We start from the raw sequence: 17,756 nt of genomic DNA, 5'->3' as shown, positions 1-17,756 counted from the left end.
GTAGTATTGGGAGAAATCAGAAGTCTAAGACAAAATAGAACTCTGGAGCATCACTTGGAGTTTCATGTGAACAGTTATACAAAGACAGGAATCATCTCTTCAGTATGACATGCACCTCCTCTTCTCCATCTCCATTCCACCCTTTGAAAAAGAGACATTCGCAGAAAATACAAAATTACCTGTTATCCTCTTATTTGCAAAAAGCATTTGTCTCAAGTAGTATTAAAAAGGACAATTTGCAAATCGCTAGCACAATATACATTATGCACACATGCAGAATACACACCACAGACACCATCTTGATGCTCCAGTGTCCAAGAGGTGTATAAGGCTATTTAGCCTTTTTTGAAGCCTGATGTTTAACTCTGCAGTATATACTAAGGCAAGTATTAAAATGCTGTTGTTTAAAAAACCCAAATGTTCATGGATAAAGCAGACATGAAACTATGCATGTAACAGAAAACATGTAGGTTATTCTTATACAACTCTGCATAATGCAAACTAGGACACAAGTTTTAACTAGTATACAAGTCATCAAATACAACTGCCATAAAATTCACCCAAGGCTCGTAAGTGACAGCACATCATCCCACTTACAGCACACAGTTACAATCAAAGACAGCATGAACTCAGCTTGTTCTTTTAAAGTCCACTGGTTTGCGTTTTTTCCCCACCATAATCTAGCTTTTTCCTCCCCGATTAGTGGCCTGAGGTTTTGCCTTATAAAAAAAAAAAAACCAAACCAAAACCCAAACAACTGACATTCATACTGTTGCCCAATAGATTCGACTTACAACCCAAATGGGGCAACCACAAAGATGAGGAAGCTCTCTTCAGCTTCCTTTGAACAAGAGATTTCTCCATTTTATTCTATACAAACAGATAAAAGTAAAGAACTAAGTAAACTTCTTGCTAACAAAAGGTCTTGAAGATTAACTACTATACAAAGCTGAAACAAAACCAAGATTTGTGTTATTTATTAAACCTACTGAAGGAAAATAGTCCGAAGAGAAAGCATAAAAGGAGGATCCATGACTCAAACCAGAAAAAAATGCAGTGATTTAAGGAAAAATCTAAGATTAATGACTGCAAAGGCACAAAGAAGAGCTCTGAAAGCAGTCAAGGAGAAAACCAGAAGCTTCCCTGCTAGTAAGCAAGATATTTATAAAAAGCTTCATATGAATCACTTCCTACGCGAAGACTGTTACAAGGCTCAGTTTCTGTAAAGACAGCGCTTGCACACCAATTTACACTATGATGACCTGAACCCTTTAAGGGAATTATTGTAGTTATAAGGATTCTAATATATACTAATATTGATTATTTAATATCTACAATCTAATAGAAGAAATATCAGTGCAACTAAAAATTCTAGCAGATGCCATATTCATTAATTTCCGCCCATACTTGAGTAGAGATTTGAATTGCACCCTCAATGGCAGCAAACCCCAAATTACATCATTTTGGAATAAACATAAACAGTGTCTATAACCATCTTTTTAAAGGAAAGTTATGAAAAAAGCAGGAGAGGGGAGAAGAAAACAGAACCACTTTTTAATACAATATGGTACTACAAAACCAGTACTCAAGAGCAGCATGTGAGCACTGAAAGTTTTTCCTCCAAAACTTCAAAGTTTAGAGGGGAAAAAACCTCAGACTTTATGATTGGAAAAAAGCAAAGGAAAACAGCTCTTTTTGCCTAGAAGAGGATGAGGGAAATTGACTGCTATGTTTTCATTCTTACCGTTATTAAATCTTTATTAACTTCAAAACCCTTGCATACTTAGGGTTTTAACTGTCCAGAGTTATTTCCCATCACAATCTTAAAACTACAAGTATCCCCAAAGAACTACCACAAAGCAAAGCAAACTTCTGCTGTTTCAATCAAGAGGAACATCCATACATTCTCCTCAGCGCAGCAAAGAAACATGGTTTTATTTTAGAAAGCAAATCAAAACTCTTCAGCCAAAAAGGCTGGAAGCAAAAAGCTGAAATTAGGCATTTAAGCATCTCTTGGTGAAAAGCAGTGACTAAGTGTTTTGGCAAAGCGTCATGTAAACTTCACTGTAGATATTAGGTTTTCTGATGACTAATTTACCGTGCAAGTCTAACAGCATTTTGTAAAGACCTGTTCATTAAAACTCTGGCTCATTTTTTTAAATGCTGCAGGATTAGACTTTAAGGAGCATAGGTACAGAAGTTAAGCTATCTCAACACTCACTGCTAACTTGAAGGTAAAATCTGGCAGTGACCTTCCTGCATGCAATGTGCTAGAAAGAAGTCTGTGTCCCAGTGCAACTTGGGAACACACCTGAAGTTCTGGAGAAGAGCACCCTCTCCCCTTGTGGAACATTTGAGAGAGCATGATCTACTCCGTAAGCCCTCTGTGCAGCTTGCCTTGGACAAAACAATCTGGCAATATTTTAAACCTTAGCTGTAAACCAGAGAACTTAAAGCTGCTCTTGCCGATCTATCTGAAACCAGCTGAGCTACAAGCCCGGCAAAATGAAGAGTATCTTACTTTATGTTTCAGTATAGTCCTAAGTAAACTATAATACTACTGAAAAAAAAAGAGCCTCTAGGAAATCCCATTTAGACAGTTATATTAAGTGGGTACCCAAGTTGTCTTTAGAAGTCAAAAACATCAAAAGTAATACTGGAATAGGAACTCTGATGCTTCTTTCTTACATGCATGCATTACAATTGATGCTTTTTTCTTAGAATGGTTTGGGTTGGAAGGAACCTTTGAAGATCAGCTAGTCCAACCACCTCTGTCATGGGCAGGGACATCTTTCACTAGGACAGGTTGCTTAAAGCCCCATCTAATGTGACCTTGAACACTTCCAGTGATGGGGGTTCTACAACTTCCCTGGGCAACCTGTTCCAGTGTCCAACCACCCTCACCATTCTCCCTTTTGTCCAACCTAAACCTACTCTCCTTTACACCTGTATTTTAAAAACAATGCAAGATTCATCATATTCTATTTGATACCAGTTTATGTTCGTCCACACCCTTCCATCAAGTTCCAACTTTTGATACGCATTGCAATGCTGACCAATGAATACAGCATATTCCAAACCTAATTTTATTTTTGCATACAGAATAACTTCTAATTAAAAGTATTTCAGCTGTGCAGAGAGCACACAGTATACTTGTATGTATATATTTGTATATATATTGTCCTCATAATAATGAACAATGTAATCTTGTGAACTAAGCACATTTTTCAAAGAGATGTAAATAACAATTAACCAAATACATGGAGCACATTAACCAATAAAATACCCATGATGAAAACAACCTTTGTCTCTCAATTACATTCTTCAAGTAGGATCATGCAGATCTCAAAAGTAAAAAAGTCACAGAAAGGGGATTTGTACACCATGCATAATATTTAACAGGTTTTCCTGAACTGCACTTTTGTATCCAAACTTCTTTGCTGTCTAGAAATCTCTTTAAGTTCTTGTTAAGGCTCTCCGCACCTTCTTTCTACTTGAAGATGGATATTTCTTGTACTGCATCTAGATGATAAGTCTATTAACTGCTCTTCAAACTCATGAAAGAGCATAATTATTCAGAATACTTCGTAAAATGACGAGTCACCAGTGTCTTATTACAGGCTGCTAAATCAAGACTGTTCACAATACAAAAAACATACATTGCTTTTAATAGAATTAATAAACTAACCTTGTATGTCCTACAACATACTGCAGTATAATAGTAAATCTGAAGACAGGTGATTTTTTTTAGTCAATCATGGCTATACCTGCCCCTTATCAGAAGAGTCAAAGATACACTCTATTTTGTTTGAGTCTGAATTTTGTGGTATTACATACACCACCACACGTGACTAAAATTTAAAACTTTACTACTTTTTCCTGTGACTTTATGCAACTGTCCTTAGGAGGAATAGCATAAAACAATAGGGTACATCTGGGGAGGGGAAAGATACCACAGCTGTATCAAGAAAGTTAACCATCTACAGCTGCTTCTAGACCCTTTTTTAAAGCTTCTTCATCAATCAATTGCCCATTTAAAATACTAGAAAGCAGCAAAGTCATATAGCTAACACACTATCATGTTACCCAAATCACCACTGCTTACCCACAAATCTTATAAATGTACAATCTGCTGCACTAGTTGACTCAATACCAACTTATTTGTGTTTGTAGTAAAACGAAGGCTTTTCCAATTACCTTCACATTTTGATTGGGTACACAGTGCAGAATCTGCAAACCAAGACTTCCATAAAGAATTTCAAATGCAGCTTTGCAAATATGCTGTTGGCTAGCCAGAAGGATCATCTACTAAACAATGCTAAGCTAGGGATTTATTTCATAACACAAAATAGTACATAATCTGGTCACAATAGAGCTGCTTATTTTTCTTGAATTTAAATAACTTCTACCCATAACTTAAAACAAAAAGTATTTATGTCTTTCTTTCAAGGATTACTTTATAGCAAAAAATCGGAACATTGCAATGGTATCAATACAAGATTAATGAAACATGAAGGTTTCACAAAGGTGGAAAGAAAGAACGGATGAAAACACAGAGGTGAAGACAACAGTACAGACAAAAATTTATTGATGTTCTGCTTTAAGGAATAAAAGAAGAGCTGAGTCTTATTACAATTTCTTTATTAGTAACAGGAAAGGAAACAAATTCAGTTAATTTATACTTATTTAAGTATTTTTACTACTTTATGTATATGGAAAGAGATGAAAAAAAACAGGAACCAGGAGGTGATTCCTACAATGCCCAGAACCTGTATGTCCATGGCTTTTCACATTCCTCCCACCTACCTCCAATTTACACATACTCCTCCCCTACGCCTGCACCAGTTCCTAAATGAGCTGGGATCAGCTATCTCAACAGCATGATTCCCACCCACGCTGAGGAGCACACAGACACCTGCCAGTGTGCGCTTACCAAAACTCACAGCCTGCGGAACACCCAAAGCGTCTAACTCTCCTCCAGTGCAACTCTGAACAGAAATCACCTAGTCTCTCTATCAGGGAAAGCAGGTGAACCTACTGCATGGATTACAGCAAAAACAAAATCATGCCAGCACACACAGTCCTATGAACAGCCCACAGTGTTTTGGGCCCAACATCTGCCTGTGCAGCTAGATTGCTTAGACATAACTCTGCATCACGTCTCTGAGCAATGGTATCTGTGTCCTCGCATTTTAGGCTGCTCTACAGGGCTGCCATGCTGAAACAGGACACTGGCAACGCCACACAACAGCACTTTCTTATCTTCAGCCTGACAGTTTCTCCATTTATCTCAATCCTGCCCTTCCAGGCTCTTTTTTTCCAGTCTCCTGGGGGGCAGGATACTGTTTCAATAGTCACAGTAGGAGAATAATTGGGATCTCCCACAGCAACAGTGGATGTAAATATCCTGTTGATAACAAGCACTAGGACAGATTTCAGTGCCCATTTAACCTTTACATTATGCTTCCATACACCTTCTTCTAGATATCTCACATGATAAAAAAGAGGCTGCTGGCATTCACTTGCTTTTCTCCATGACTCTGACAGTGCCAAGACAGTTTGAATTTTCGGATTCCACTCTGCCAGCCAGTCATCCAAGGCATATCACACGTGCCTACCACTCACTGACCTCCAGCCATGCCAAAGTGATCACTTGCCAACCCAGAGCTATCTGGACTTAGTTCCAGAAGACAACTGCATCCGCTGCTTCTCCAGCGCTGTGGTCTTCCTTATGCCAACCAAGGCCAGAACAGTGCCAGGTGCTCAGGGCCTGCCCATGTGGATTTGTGTTCCTGAGTCACTGCTGCCTATCGCAACTGTGTACAATTTCACTGTAGTATAATTACATTCTCCAAAGAAGCCACGTGCACCATTCCTCTGCTGTCCAACAACATTAGAAGTCTGTCTACTTCATTTCAGAGACTGTTGCTCCAACACCATGTTGAGTTTTACAAAATTCTGTTGTGCAGGCATTTCTGTCATATGCAAAGGCGGTCATCCGACAGACTCAGCTGCACCCACAGCTGGGCCAAACCCAAGTCAGAACAGCCAAGTTTTGGTGCCTCAGCTAGAGCATTCACAAGCTAGAACTGCTCCTTCCTAGAGGTCAAAAGAAGGACAAACAGGCTCATTCCCACTGTAATGCAAACCAGCATTTCAGGCAGATCTAGCTGAGACAATGCAAGAAGCCTGCGATGCAGTCCTTATTTAGCATGAACCTGAAGGCACCAGGATGCGTTCACAGCATAGCAGGGGCAGACATAACCCAAGTTTCTCAAGCACAGCTGTATAAGCTGGCAAAGTAAGCCAAGAGAAACTTCCAGGTAATGAAAACTCATTCCAGTTCCCACAACTGGCAGGACTCACTCTCAGTTAGTCAGCAGTTTCCAATATTTGAATGCTAGCCAGAAAGAGTAACCTTGTGCTTGACATACATATTTGTAATCAATCAAAAAATGTTTTTAAGTTATTCATTAACACTAGAAATGCACTCCATCTACACAAAGATTATGGGTGTCCTAAGACATATTACACTGTGAAAATTACAAGCGAAAATTGCACCAAGTGTAACTAAGTATTTTTGTTCTCAAATAACTGCAACTTCAGTAAAATAATCTTCTAAATGTTAACTTAAGTGGGAAGATAGATTGAAAGAAATACCTCCCATCTATAATTACATTAAAAATAATTCTTATTTTTTTTAATGTTTGATTTCAAAACATCCAGTGTTATACATTATTTTAAACCAAGGTTGCCAAGATTCTGCATAAGCAAGGCAGATACACATCACTTATAAAGAATATCCAGAATATTCAGAACAGAACACTTCTTTAAAATTCTCACTTGTATTTTAGCTTTTAATCTCTCCCCTAAAACATAAATAGATATGATAATTCTTTATATCACCTATTAAAATAGTTTTTACTTTCTTCTCTTTATGAACATTGATTTTTTTTAATAGTAACAAGAAATTAAAATAGACACCCTCCTCAGATTTCTGAATCCTTTCAGGAAAGAACCTGTAGCTGACACAAGTAAATTTAAAAATACTTATGTTTCTGCAAGAATACTTTACCTATTTCAGAAATTAGTTATTATCATGTATTGATACCAACCCTGTCCCTTCCATCTGAACTTTAGACAAAGCCAGTTATGTTCCTTCTTAATAAATGCTTTCCTTAAAACACGGTATTCAAGGAACTAAATAGGAAATTCCTCAAACATGCTACTTCTTTGAGATCCAGAAACAAGCAATGCCCTCTGCTGTGCCGGGTGTGGAGTTTCACCAAAACCCTAGCGCAGCATCCCTGCCTCGGTGGGACCCGCAGCCTGGTGGAGAGGCTGAAGATCTCTGCTTCTGAAACAAAGACACTGATTCTGCTCACATCACTGATCTCTGACACGCACCTGATGGTTTGTACCCTGTTACTGTAAAGTAAAAAGGTACCAACAGAGTTTTAGCACATTGTAACACATGGCAGACCAGCAGCAAGGTAACATAGGGATAACCCATTTCTACCTAAAAATCTATGTGACAAACTTCCCCACTCGTTCTTCAAAACATTTTTAGACTATTTAGTTCACAGTACTCGAAAATGTGCAATTTATTCTTAATTAGTTATTTAAGTCTAACATTTTCTTCAAATGTTGGTAACCTAGCTAAGAAAGTAGCTCAACCACCATTTCTCTACCTGTATCAACAAAAATCATCACATCCTTCCTTTTAAAAGTCAAGGTTTCCCATTTTGCTAGGCAGGCAGCTTCAATCTGCAAATACAGGTAACACCTAAAGCATTTCCAGTCCTTCTAAAAGATTTCTGTAAACAATTCCACAGTGAAGAAAAGAACTTTAAACTTGCCCTTTTTTTGTTCAGTTTAGAATACAAAATTTAGCCATTATAAAAATGCAGAAGGAAAAAGCAGTAAGAAGTAAGCTGCCTGCTGTAGACAGTTGAACATCATGTGGATGTTATCAGAATATTTTGCCTACCAAGTTCATTTTTAACAATTTCAATCAATATTTAAGCGCCTGCTCTGTTTGCAAAACATAACAACAGAACTGTAAACTGAAGGTGAAAAATAAAACACAAAACCCTAAAAAATTACCAACACAGCAGAAAATACCACCAGGCAACTATGAAGCATTATCCGCAGTACGCATTTGCTGCTGTGCCCAAAAAACTTACTAAGCTACCTAGGGAAAACATCATCATGCTTTCTGAATCATCTTAGACGAACACATCTCAACACACCCATTTATGAAGTTTCCTGACATTTGCCTAAAATAAGCCACTGCCTACCAAGTATCATAGTATTCATTCCATTTCAAAAATGAGGGAAAAACATCTGACACAGGACATCAGTACCAAAACATTAAGCCTCCCCCCTCGTCCCAAAATGAAACAGAAACACTAAGGACCCAAATAACATCTCTGCGCTCTTGAAGGGTGTAAGTACACCAAAATCCAGGCAGCATTTTGTACCCGTCTACTTGCCTGCAGAGATAAGGAGCACAAACCTTCCTCTGGCTGCAGCTCAGATAAGGGATGAGCACAACCACTTTTCTCCTGCTTGAAAAAGAAGATCCTGCAGCTGCGTGGCACCCGAAAGGGACTGTAGCTAGAGCCACCGCACCCTCTCCTGAGGAGAGCAAGTTGCTCCCCTCAGAAGGATTTTCTCAAAAGGTCTTCTAATGCTTTCAGTTTTTCCAGCAGCATCCAGTACATCCTCCCGTAAGTATTGCTCAGCTTTATGCCACATTAGTATCAGGATTGCTCCCAGATGTGGAAAGTTTATTTAGTACACCCCTAGCAATCAAAAAAACAGTTAAAATTGGTGAAAAGGTGATTTCAAGAAAAATACACAGAACCAACAGATTACACTCCAAATCAGACCCCTTTCATTTTCTTCGTTTCAGTACGTCATCTTCCACTGCTAACTCATTCTCACCAAACCCCACTCCCTCTCCTGCACACTCTTAAAAGAGCAAACAGTGAATAACATCAATCACACTTGGGCTCACTGAGCACTTTGCTAACTGGCTTAAGAACAGCACGAAAGTGGATTCATAACAATCTTCTTCATCTCACTGTTATGCTTTTAACATCACCACGACACTGTAAAGCAAGCTACTGGTCTTCCTCTTGTTTGAGTAAGAAAATAATGCAGCAAAGTGTAGAGCAATGCAGAGTTGTAGTCCAGCTCTTCATTTTACTTTCCTAGTTTGATTTGTGTATTGAATTATTTATATTTGTGTGAATTATTTATATTTGTGTATATAATTCCACTTGGAAAAGATGCTGTAAACACTATGTAGCATTCAAGTCAGTTAAGAACCTTTAAAGGCTTAATGACAATTTATTTATAGATAGAAACAGAATAGAATACATTCCTAGCTTCTTACTTCAAAAGAAAGAAAGGGGAAAAAAAAGGAAAACAAAAAAATTACTCCCCAAATCCCCAAAGTAGCATTCAGTTTCTTCCACGCCTAGATCAAATGAATCCCTTCCTAAACTCTTCTGTGGACATCTGCCTTGGACACCACCTGAGCCAGCACCTTTGCTCAGGCAAACCTTTTGTCTTTGCACAGCCAGCCTTGCTATCGTGGATATTCAATGAAAAACAGGATCATAGAATGGTTTGGGTCAGAAGGGACCTTAAAGATCATCCAGTTCCAACCCCCCTACCATGGGCAGGGACACCTTCCACTAGATCAGGTTGCTCAAAGCCCCACCCAGCCTGGCCAGCCTAGCCTTGATGGGATGGGGCATGCACAGCTCCTCTGGGAAACCCATTCCAGTGCCTCACCACCCTCATAGTGAAGACTTTCTTCCGTATAGCTGAACTACATCTACCCTCTTTCAGTTTAAAGTCATTATCTCTTGTTGATCACTACACGCCCTTGTAAAAGTGTCACAGTTTATGCAGTAATTTCGGGTTATCAGGTCCTGGATTCAGTGACACAGACATTTCTAGTTCTATACTCCCAGCACTAAACTACTCCAGCAATATTAATTCACAACACTAATCTCCATACCCTACTGGGCACAGTACAAGTAACCCCAGCCCCTGACGTCGTCAAACAGAAATGGAAAAGTTAGAAAAAGATGTGACAAGGATCAAGAGCAGCATGGAATCACTTCCACTTGAGGAAAAGTCAGAGCTCAGGATTTTTCACCCTGGAAGAGATATTCTGCGATGTGCTAGTACACAAACACACAGAGCTTTTTTCTGTTTCCCTAGACATCTGCTAACGGCCACTGTCACAACAGGCACTGGAAAAATCAGCACGATGAAAACCAAGTCAACAGCCAGAGAAAGTGATGGTTATTCACAAAATCTCTACATTCATCTTACCACTCGGCTAATTCATTCCCAACTTTCATTAGCTCATATTCTCATACCCACTGACTCACAACCAGAAGTGTATAACCAAAGTGGTCTGGGGCAAGACCACTTGGCACCACGGACAAAGAATGCCAGCTATCAAGGCCCCACCACAGCTCCAAGATTCTTCCTGTTTGGCAATGATGAATTAGGTTTTGGACAAACCCTTCACACCCTTCAGGTGCCAACAGTTGTTTACAGGGTGGCCCTTTGCTCCAGAATCTCACTGCAGCCTCAATAACAGCAGGCTGCTGCTCACTGTGTCTCTCCCTGTCTTCACGCTGGAGCAAACGGAGGAAAGCAAATGGCACATAAGATATGTGACAAGCCTACTGCCCTCCTGTTGTTGTTTGGAAGCAGGGTCTGCTCTTGACAAATCATCTGTGCTGCAGACTCACAGCACAGGCCTTGGCAAAAACATCATGAGCCTCAATTTTACTCCCATGAACAAGTTCCCGGAGAACTGTGGCCTCCAACACACGCTACTGTTTCAACCCCTGGCCTGCTGTTTCTTTGATACCTTCACACGTATGCATTTCCACAGGTGTTTCATTCACATCAGCCTTCATATTTCCACCACAAATCCGTCGAGTACCGGTTTACCAGTTCTTTGATTTGGCCTGCTAAAACTGTTTAATTAAAGATTTCCCACATCCTCCCTGCCCGACTTTAGCAGTCACAACGCAGTTTTGCCCACGGAGCTGTACCTTGCTTCCTAAACAACCAGAAGTACTTGCATGCTTTCTAGACCGGATTTTTGTAGGAGTACGTTAAAAACAAAGCACAAAAACTCTCCGCGCATCCATAGGATGTTTACTACGCAGGGTGAAGCAGGGAGGAGAGAAAACCACGCGAAATCAGCCGGGCACGCGGGCAGAAGGGCCGCAGCAGGGGGAAGCGCAGCGGCGGGGAAGCGGGCCGCCCGCGCCGGCCAGCGGGCAGAGGGGGCGGCGGCAGACGGCGGCGGCAGGCCCGCGGCGGGCACTGCCGGGGCGGCCGGGCCAGGCCCGCCCGCGGACACCGGCCCGGCCCACACGCCACGCCCTCACCTGCCGGCGGCCGGGGGCCGCGGTCCCGGTGCCCGACCGCTCCTCCGTCTGCTGCGGGAGGGTCCCGGCACCCGGCGCTCCCGCCGGCGGGGCGCCGCCGCACCACCTCACCGCCGGCAGCCGCAGCCGCCACGGCCGGACCCCGGCCCGCACGGCGGCGAGGCCCCATCTCGGCGCCGCCATGGCTGTCCGCGTGGAGGGCGGAGCGTGAACTCTGACCCCGCGTCACGCCCGGGTCAGGGGCACGCGGCGGGCGCAAGCGCACCGGGCTCTGCTGAGGCGGGCGGCCGCCATCTTGGCTGAGGGGCGCTGGGCTCCGCCCTGCGGCGGCGGCACGGCACGGCCAGGCCCGTCTGCCCGCGGCGCCCCCCACCGGCCTGCGGGGGAACGCGCACAGCGCCGGGAAAGGCGCACCCGGCTGCCCGCTCCGCCCCGTGCCGCTCCAGGCGCTGCCGGCCGCTAGCCCGCTCCCGCCCGCGGGGCTGCGGGTGAGGGGAAGGAGCGAGCCCCGCCGCCCCTCAGCCGCCTGAGGAGCCGGCCCGGCAGGCCGAGAGGCAGAGGCGGCGACAGGCCTGCCTCGGGGAGCAGGGAATAGGTGGCGGCTGCGACATTAACACGCACAGCCTGGAAAAACTTCAGTTGCAACAGCCACCCGAAGGCTGCTTGCACTCCAGGGGAAGGTGCAGGCAGAGGAAGATGCAGCCGAAGGTTACACGAGGCCGCAGCTGCAAAGCTGAGTGAATTACATTACAGATCCAACGATACAGGCACCTGGCCTTAAAAAAAAAAAATAATTAATCAATTACTCCACAACTCTGAAAGCCCAACTCTGGATGAGATGACCCTAATTAATCAGATAAGTAGGAACCCATAGAACAAGGCCCATGTTCCAGAAGGACCTGCCCTATGGAGGAAGAGCGCCACTCACTGTGTCATTCCATTCTCCATTGCTTTGTCAAGGTGTATCTGTCAGAGGCTGAGGGTATATCTCAAACCATTTTCTGAACTTCCCAGTGTAATCAGGGCAGTTTAATTTTCTGTAAACTACTAGAAGTCAACCTAGGCCTAGTCTCTTCCAGAAATGCCAAGCTCATCCATGCACATTCCCCCTGGTACAGCACTACTTTGAAACCAAACTCAAAAGGACTGTTTCAACTAGAAATAAAACCAACTTATTTATATAAGCCTCCATATTCACAACACAATACATTCCTCACATACAGGTTTTTATTAAGCTTCTCATACTTGATTAAACATATATACTACATCTGACATGCTAATATGGTTGTCAGGAGCCAACGTTTTTCCCTCCAGACATTTGTGGCAGTTGAAGCTCCATGGATTTCACACAAACGTTTCAAAACTTGGTTCCAGTTCTAAGCACAGTGATAAAACACTTGCTGGGAGTTCTAACTATACTGATGCCATGTGCCAGAAAGATACAAAATGCAAGAACCTGGAAAAGTACATCAGATAAAGCAACAGGTAGGAGAACAGATCTTGTAAGAGCTATGCTGCGGTATGACACTGTGCACCTCTTGAAACAGATTTCTGGGGTCTTAACCAGGGATTGGGGTGCTAGTGGTACAAGCCTTTAACACATGAAAAAAAACCCCCAAAACTGTGTAGCAGATGTTTTCAATGATCAGCCTACAAGGGAAACAACATTAGCATTTGAGAGCAATTCCCTTGATGCCCAAGAAAGAACCACTTTTGTGTTCAGGCTTATTTTTACAGTCCATGCTTTGTTTGGTGCAAATGTGATGCCACCATGTGTGAACTAAGATGAATCTATTCAAGACTGATCAAAAGTTCAGAAGAGTGTCTCTTGCCACATTATCATCATGTACAAAAAGCAAGACTAAAAATGTTATTGTAACTGAACCAAACCAGTACTATTAGGCATCTTGCTTCCATTTGTGATGGTCAGAAGTTTCCTAGGTGGATAAGCCACAGACAAATCAGTAAGTTCTAGATGTTATGTGTTATCCTATCCGCATCTGTTGTATGAGGAACACGCTCATAAGACAGTACACTCCTACCCATGTGTAATCCTGCTGTGAATAACTTGTTTAAAGCCTGCTGAAGCAGAAGTCCTTTCTTTAGCTGGGAGTGATCCTTCTAGTTCGGTGTCCTGTGCAGGCAACACTTAACTGAAAAAATCACAAGGGAGTGAAGTAACAAGCTTCAGTTTGGCAGTGGCAGTAGATTCATAATGATTAAGTTGAGCAGTAGTTACAGATTCAAAAGAAATTATGTATCCACAGTATATGTACAGTATAATTAACTTCTCAAAAGAGGGTTTTTTCATTGCTATATTTTAAAGGTTGCCTTCAAATTACAGATAAGTCCTTTAAACGCTTGAAAGGCATAAAAATTCCCCTTCCCACACAAAACCCCAAACAATGGATTTTAGTTTCAAAAATAGTTTGAACCCAACAAACAAGCTTGGTATCAGTTAATCTGGTAAAATAGCTACGTGCTAAATAAAAGCACATCTGGTGGAAAGAGCGCAAAGAATGTTACAAGTGTGCTTAGTTTTTGCTTGCAGCATCTGGCAGTGGGTAGCAGGACAGAGGCAGGAATCTCAGTGGGTCTCCTCCTGTGTCTGTTCTGCAGTAGTTTCTGTGGCACTGGCATTGGCAGCAGAATTAAGAACTTCTCCAAAGTCTCCCCCAGCAGGTTTGCTTCCTCCAACTTTAGACTGGAACACAGAGAGCACCTCAACATAAAATTGCAGTTACTTGACATGCCAAACACACACACCTGCATAAAATCAGTACCTGTGCATGAGTAAGTTTAGTAACTCCCTTCAGCAGAACGGCTTTTTTCAGGACTGAGCTACCTCTATTATACTCTACAGACAAGTCTTTACGTATCATGCAGAAAACAAGCACCAGATCAACATAGCAGCCTCCCTCTGACTTCAAGATACACAAAACATGAAGCAGCCCTGATTCCAGGGAGTCTGCAGATTGACACACCCGCAGTTAAAAATGGAGACAGGTATGCAGCCTTTGAAAGATTCAGTTATAACTCGCTTCTGTATTGCTCAAGAAATAGCCTTGAACAGTTTGCAGTCTCAACAGCAATTCCCAAGATTTTTAGTGGAGCACAGCAACTATTTTACTTTCTCCAGGTAATGGGTTTGCCTTTCCGCTTCCTTCTATGGTATATACCCTGTGGAATGTCTAGTTGCCCATGCTATCACTTGCATCCTTCTCATCCAACCCAGTGTGTACACAAGAACAGTCAAATCTGGTCCAGTTAGATGTATTAGTTATTTTACCATGATTTTTTTACCTGGAGAAGCTATTAATGGTTGCTTCTGGCACTTGAGGCTTTTGTGAGTAAATTTTAAATTAAGGTACAAAGTCCTTGCGTATTTTATGCCAGAAATAAGAGAAATATCCCAAGCTACTCTCCTGTGTAGGAAACTAGTCCTTAGGAAGGCACAGAAATAAAAGCCTAGACCATTTTAGATACATACTACTACATATGTTATACTGGCTGTGCAGGTTAGCTAGCTCTTAGTCCTTCTAGTTAAAAGCATCCTCCTGTAAGAGGTGCAGGAAGCCCATTTTTATTCTCAAATCATTAGGCAGAGAAACCATTTCCATAGTACTTAAAATGACATCATCTAAGCACCTTCAGCAGTTTACCAGTAACTAAAAAACAGGATACCCAGAGTCCACTTCAGTCTTCTCTCCACATCCACAGCTCCATAATCCCCAAAGCTTTTTAGTAATGCTTACCTTTAAGCTTTCAACTTTTTCCTCAAAGGATTTGAAAGTAGGAGAATTTCTAGGAAAATAATAAAAGGAACCACAAAATTAAAAATGTATCTGATTAGTCTATGAACATCAGAAAACAAGCAGTTACTTTTCCCAGTGTCAACATGAGTTTTGTTTATTTGGGGGTCTTTCCTTATTTTAAGAGTAGCCTAAAAATAATTTAGATCTGGATCGCCCAAAGTACTACAAAACTAAAATTCAAACACACTCAAGTTGCAGCTCATTTGTGTCTTTGGCAACTAAGCATTGCCAAGCTCAGCAATAGGATCTTTCATCACCCCGTGGAAGGGAGAACTTATTCCCATGTTTTCAAACAGGTTTCTGGCTTAAAGGATTTGTTTGGAAAAGCTTAGTCACCACTTCTGGATAGCCTAGTACATTATTGCTGAAGAAAGCCTTGTAATTGGAGGCTTTTCACTTGTTAGAGGAAAATCAGTTTAGTTTAATAGGGTATGTGTTCAATTAACAAAACATGGTTCGCAGTGGCATTTTTTGCTAACATGTTAAATTTCAGGGAGACTCCCCCTTGCCTTTTAAGTGCTGGAGATAGCTGTGATGACAAATGGTAAATTCTGCATATGAAGAGCACGACAGCTTGGGATCTTCAATTCTGAGGGCCAGTTTATTATTTAGTAGGGTCAGAAGAGCAGCTTTCTGCTCTGTCACTGCCATTTGCAAGTTGTGCAACAGCTTGTGCGCGTTTTCTGCCTTTATGCAGGATGGAAGATGCTTGCCTTCAGTGGACCAGGACTAGGGATTCATAGCAGACTAAAAAAATTATTACGTAAAGATGAGAGGTTTATTTCAGAAGAGGTCTTAAGCTTCCCTTACCCCTTTGCTTGGTATTTATGCAAGTCACCCACACTTAGCAGAACTCTTTCATTTGGGAAAGCACACAGTGACATATCTATCTCTCTCTCAAACCAGACTCTCTCAGGAGAGGGAGGGACACAGTGCCAAGCAAGAGGAGAGAAAAAGGCAAGCACTTCAAGTCAGCAAGAGACTTTTTGTGAAACCACAGTATGTTTTTGTCCACTTTCATTGTTCTAAAACAGATGCCAAGATATTGCCTTTTAAACTTGGTATCATTTAGTAGCATTACGTTTCTAACAGGCAGGGAAAAGTTGTCATAGTTCTCCAAACAGCAGGGAAGTGCACTTGGTCACATTCCAGATGCGTGATAACCACCATCATTAAGCAGAAATAAAACAAATTTTATCCCGTACAGGAAAACCATTACAAAGTTGGGTAGGTTTTTTCGGTTTTGTTTTAAATCTACAGTAGTTGACTTAAGTTCAATACGATTTGGTTCCACACATGAAAATAAACAAACAAAACAGCTGGATTACGCATACATTACCTCATAATAGGCATACTAATTGAATGCTGTATGGAGCGTATACTAAATGCCAGCATTAAGAAAAAAGAAAGCGAGAAGTTAGTTTGAGAGACAGACTGAGAAGAAATTGTCTTAGAGAGCTGACTTCTGAATACTATCTTTGGTAAATAGCTGAACAGTCTTACAGTCTTCTATAGTAACTGCTTGGGTTTGCTTTTTTAAAATTGCTTAGCCATGCACACACACAAGTACATCAGAGCAAAAGCTGCAACAACTTTTTTCTTTTTAGAAGGATTCAAGTGCCATGCTTGTTAGTACGCATTCTGCTTAGCTGCAACAGTTTGCCTACTCATTAAGTTTATCAAGCAATGAGAGTCATGATGCATTTACAGTTTTGACAATATCAAGTAGAAAGTCAACATTCAAGAGTCTTACCAATCAACTAGTCTTCCTACTGAAAGAATTATTCCTCCATTCAGAAGGCTTCCATTTCAATTCAGTGTAATATTTCCATACTCATCAATAAAAATTACCTACTCGTCAATATAAATTATTTAGCAACAGCAGTCACCTCAATCTGTATTCAAGGCCAGGTTTATGCAGGGGGCAGGGAGAAAGTCCTTGTCTCAACCTTGTTCTGAAATTCATTGAGGATTTCTGTAACCTGCTAGCGGCTGTACAGTTACCGTTTGCTTAGCGACAACACACACCTACTCCTGGAAGGTGACTGGATATGGATTAAGAAGCTCCCAAATAACTGCAAGACCACCTGGAATTTAATTTCTTTTTCATATTCTAGAAAATCCCTGTTTGCTCTTGATACAAATTATTCTTACACGTTAAATGTTTCTTGTCAAATTCCACAATAGTATGTTAGAAAAACTGTTGATCACAATTTTTCATAAATATACTTGGAATGAAATTTCGAGTGGGCTTTATGATGTCTTTCAAGAGAATACTTTCGGGGGGGGCGGCGCAAAAATCCAACCCCAACACTCACATTTGCTGCACCTCCAAAACTCCAGTTCGTATTTCAGCATAACGGAAGATACATTCACACATGCAAAAAGGTTCTGTGTTCATTGCAAAATGAGCTTTAAGAGATGCTTTCAGGAAGCTCATCAGTAGAATACAGTGACAGAAAAAAAACTATACACATAAAAAGATCCCTTCAGGTTGGGATCCCTT

General features: G+C 41.5%; 1 protein-coding gene across 8 annotated transcripts in view; it reads right to left on the bottom strand.

Moving 5' to 3' along the window:
- The window catches only part of TPD52 (tumor protein D52), a 128,073-nt gene that overhangs the window by 74,423 nt on the left and 35,894 nt on the right, over positions 1-17,756 (bottom strand). For 5 of the 8 annotated variants that reach the window (XM_055703640.1, XM_055703641.1, XM_027801201.2 and 2 more), the window contains 3 exons: positions 16,590-16,631; positions 15,191-15,239; positions 12,645-14,139 (listed from right to left, as the gene is read on the bottom strand). In XM_055703640.1, coding sequence (XP_055559615.1) covers positions 14,023-14,139; positions 15,191-15,239; positions 16,590-16,631 — 208 coding nt within the window. In that variant the 3' untranslated portion in view covers positions 12,645-14,022. Of the gene's footprint in view, positions 1-12,644; positions 14,140-15,190; positions 15,240-16,589; positions 16,632-17,756 lie in introns of those variants that run through there. The other 3 variants (XM_055703642.1, XM_014277451.3, XM_055703644.1) reach the window with 2 other exon arrangements.

The sequence above is a fragment of the Falco cherrug genome, chromosome 3 (genome assembly GCF_023634085.1).
Source record: "Falco cherrug isolate bFalChe1 chromosome 3, bFalChe1.pri, whole genome shotgun sequence".
Classification (NCBI taxonomy): domain Eukaryota; kingdom Metazoa; phylum Chordata; class Aves; order Falconiformes; family Falconidae; genus Falco; species Falco cherrug.
This window is presented reverse-complemented; position numbering and strand designations above follow the sequence as displayed.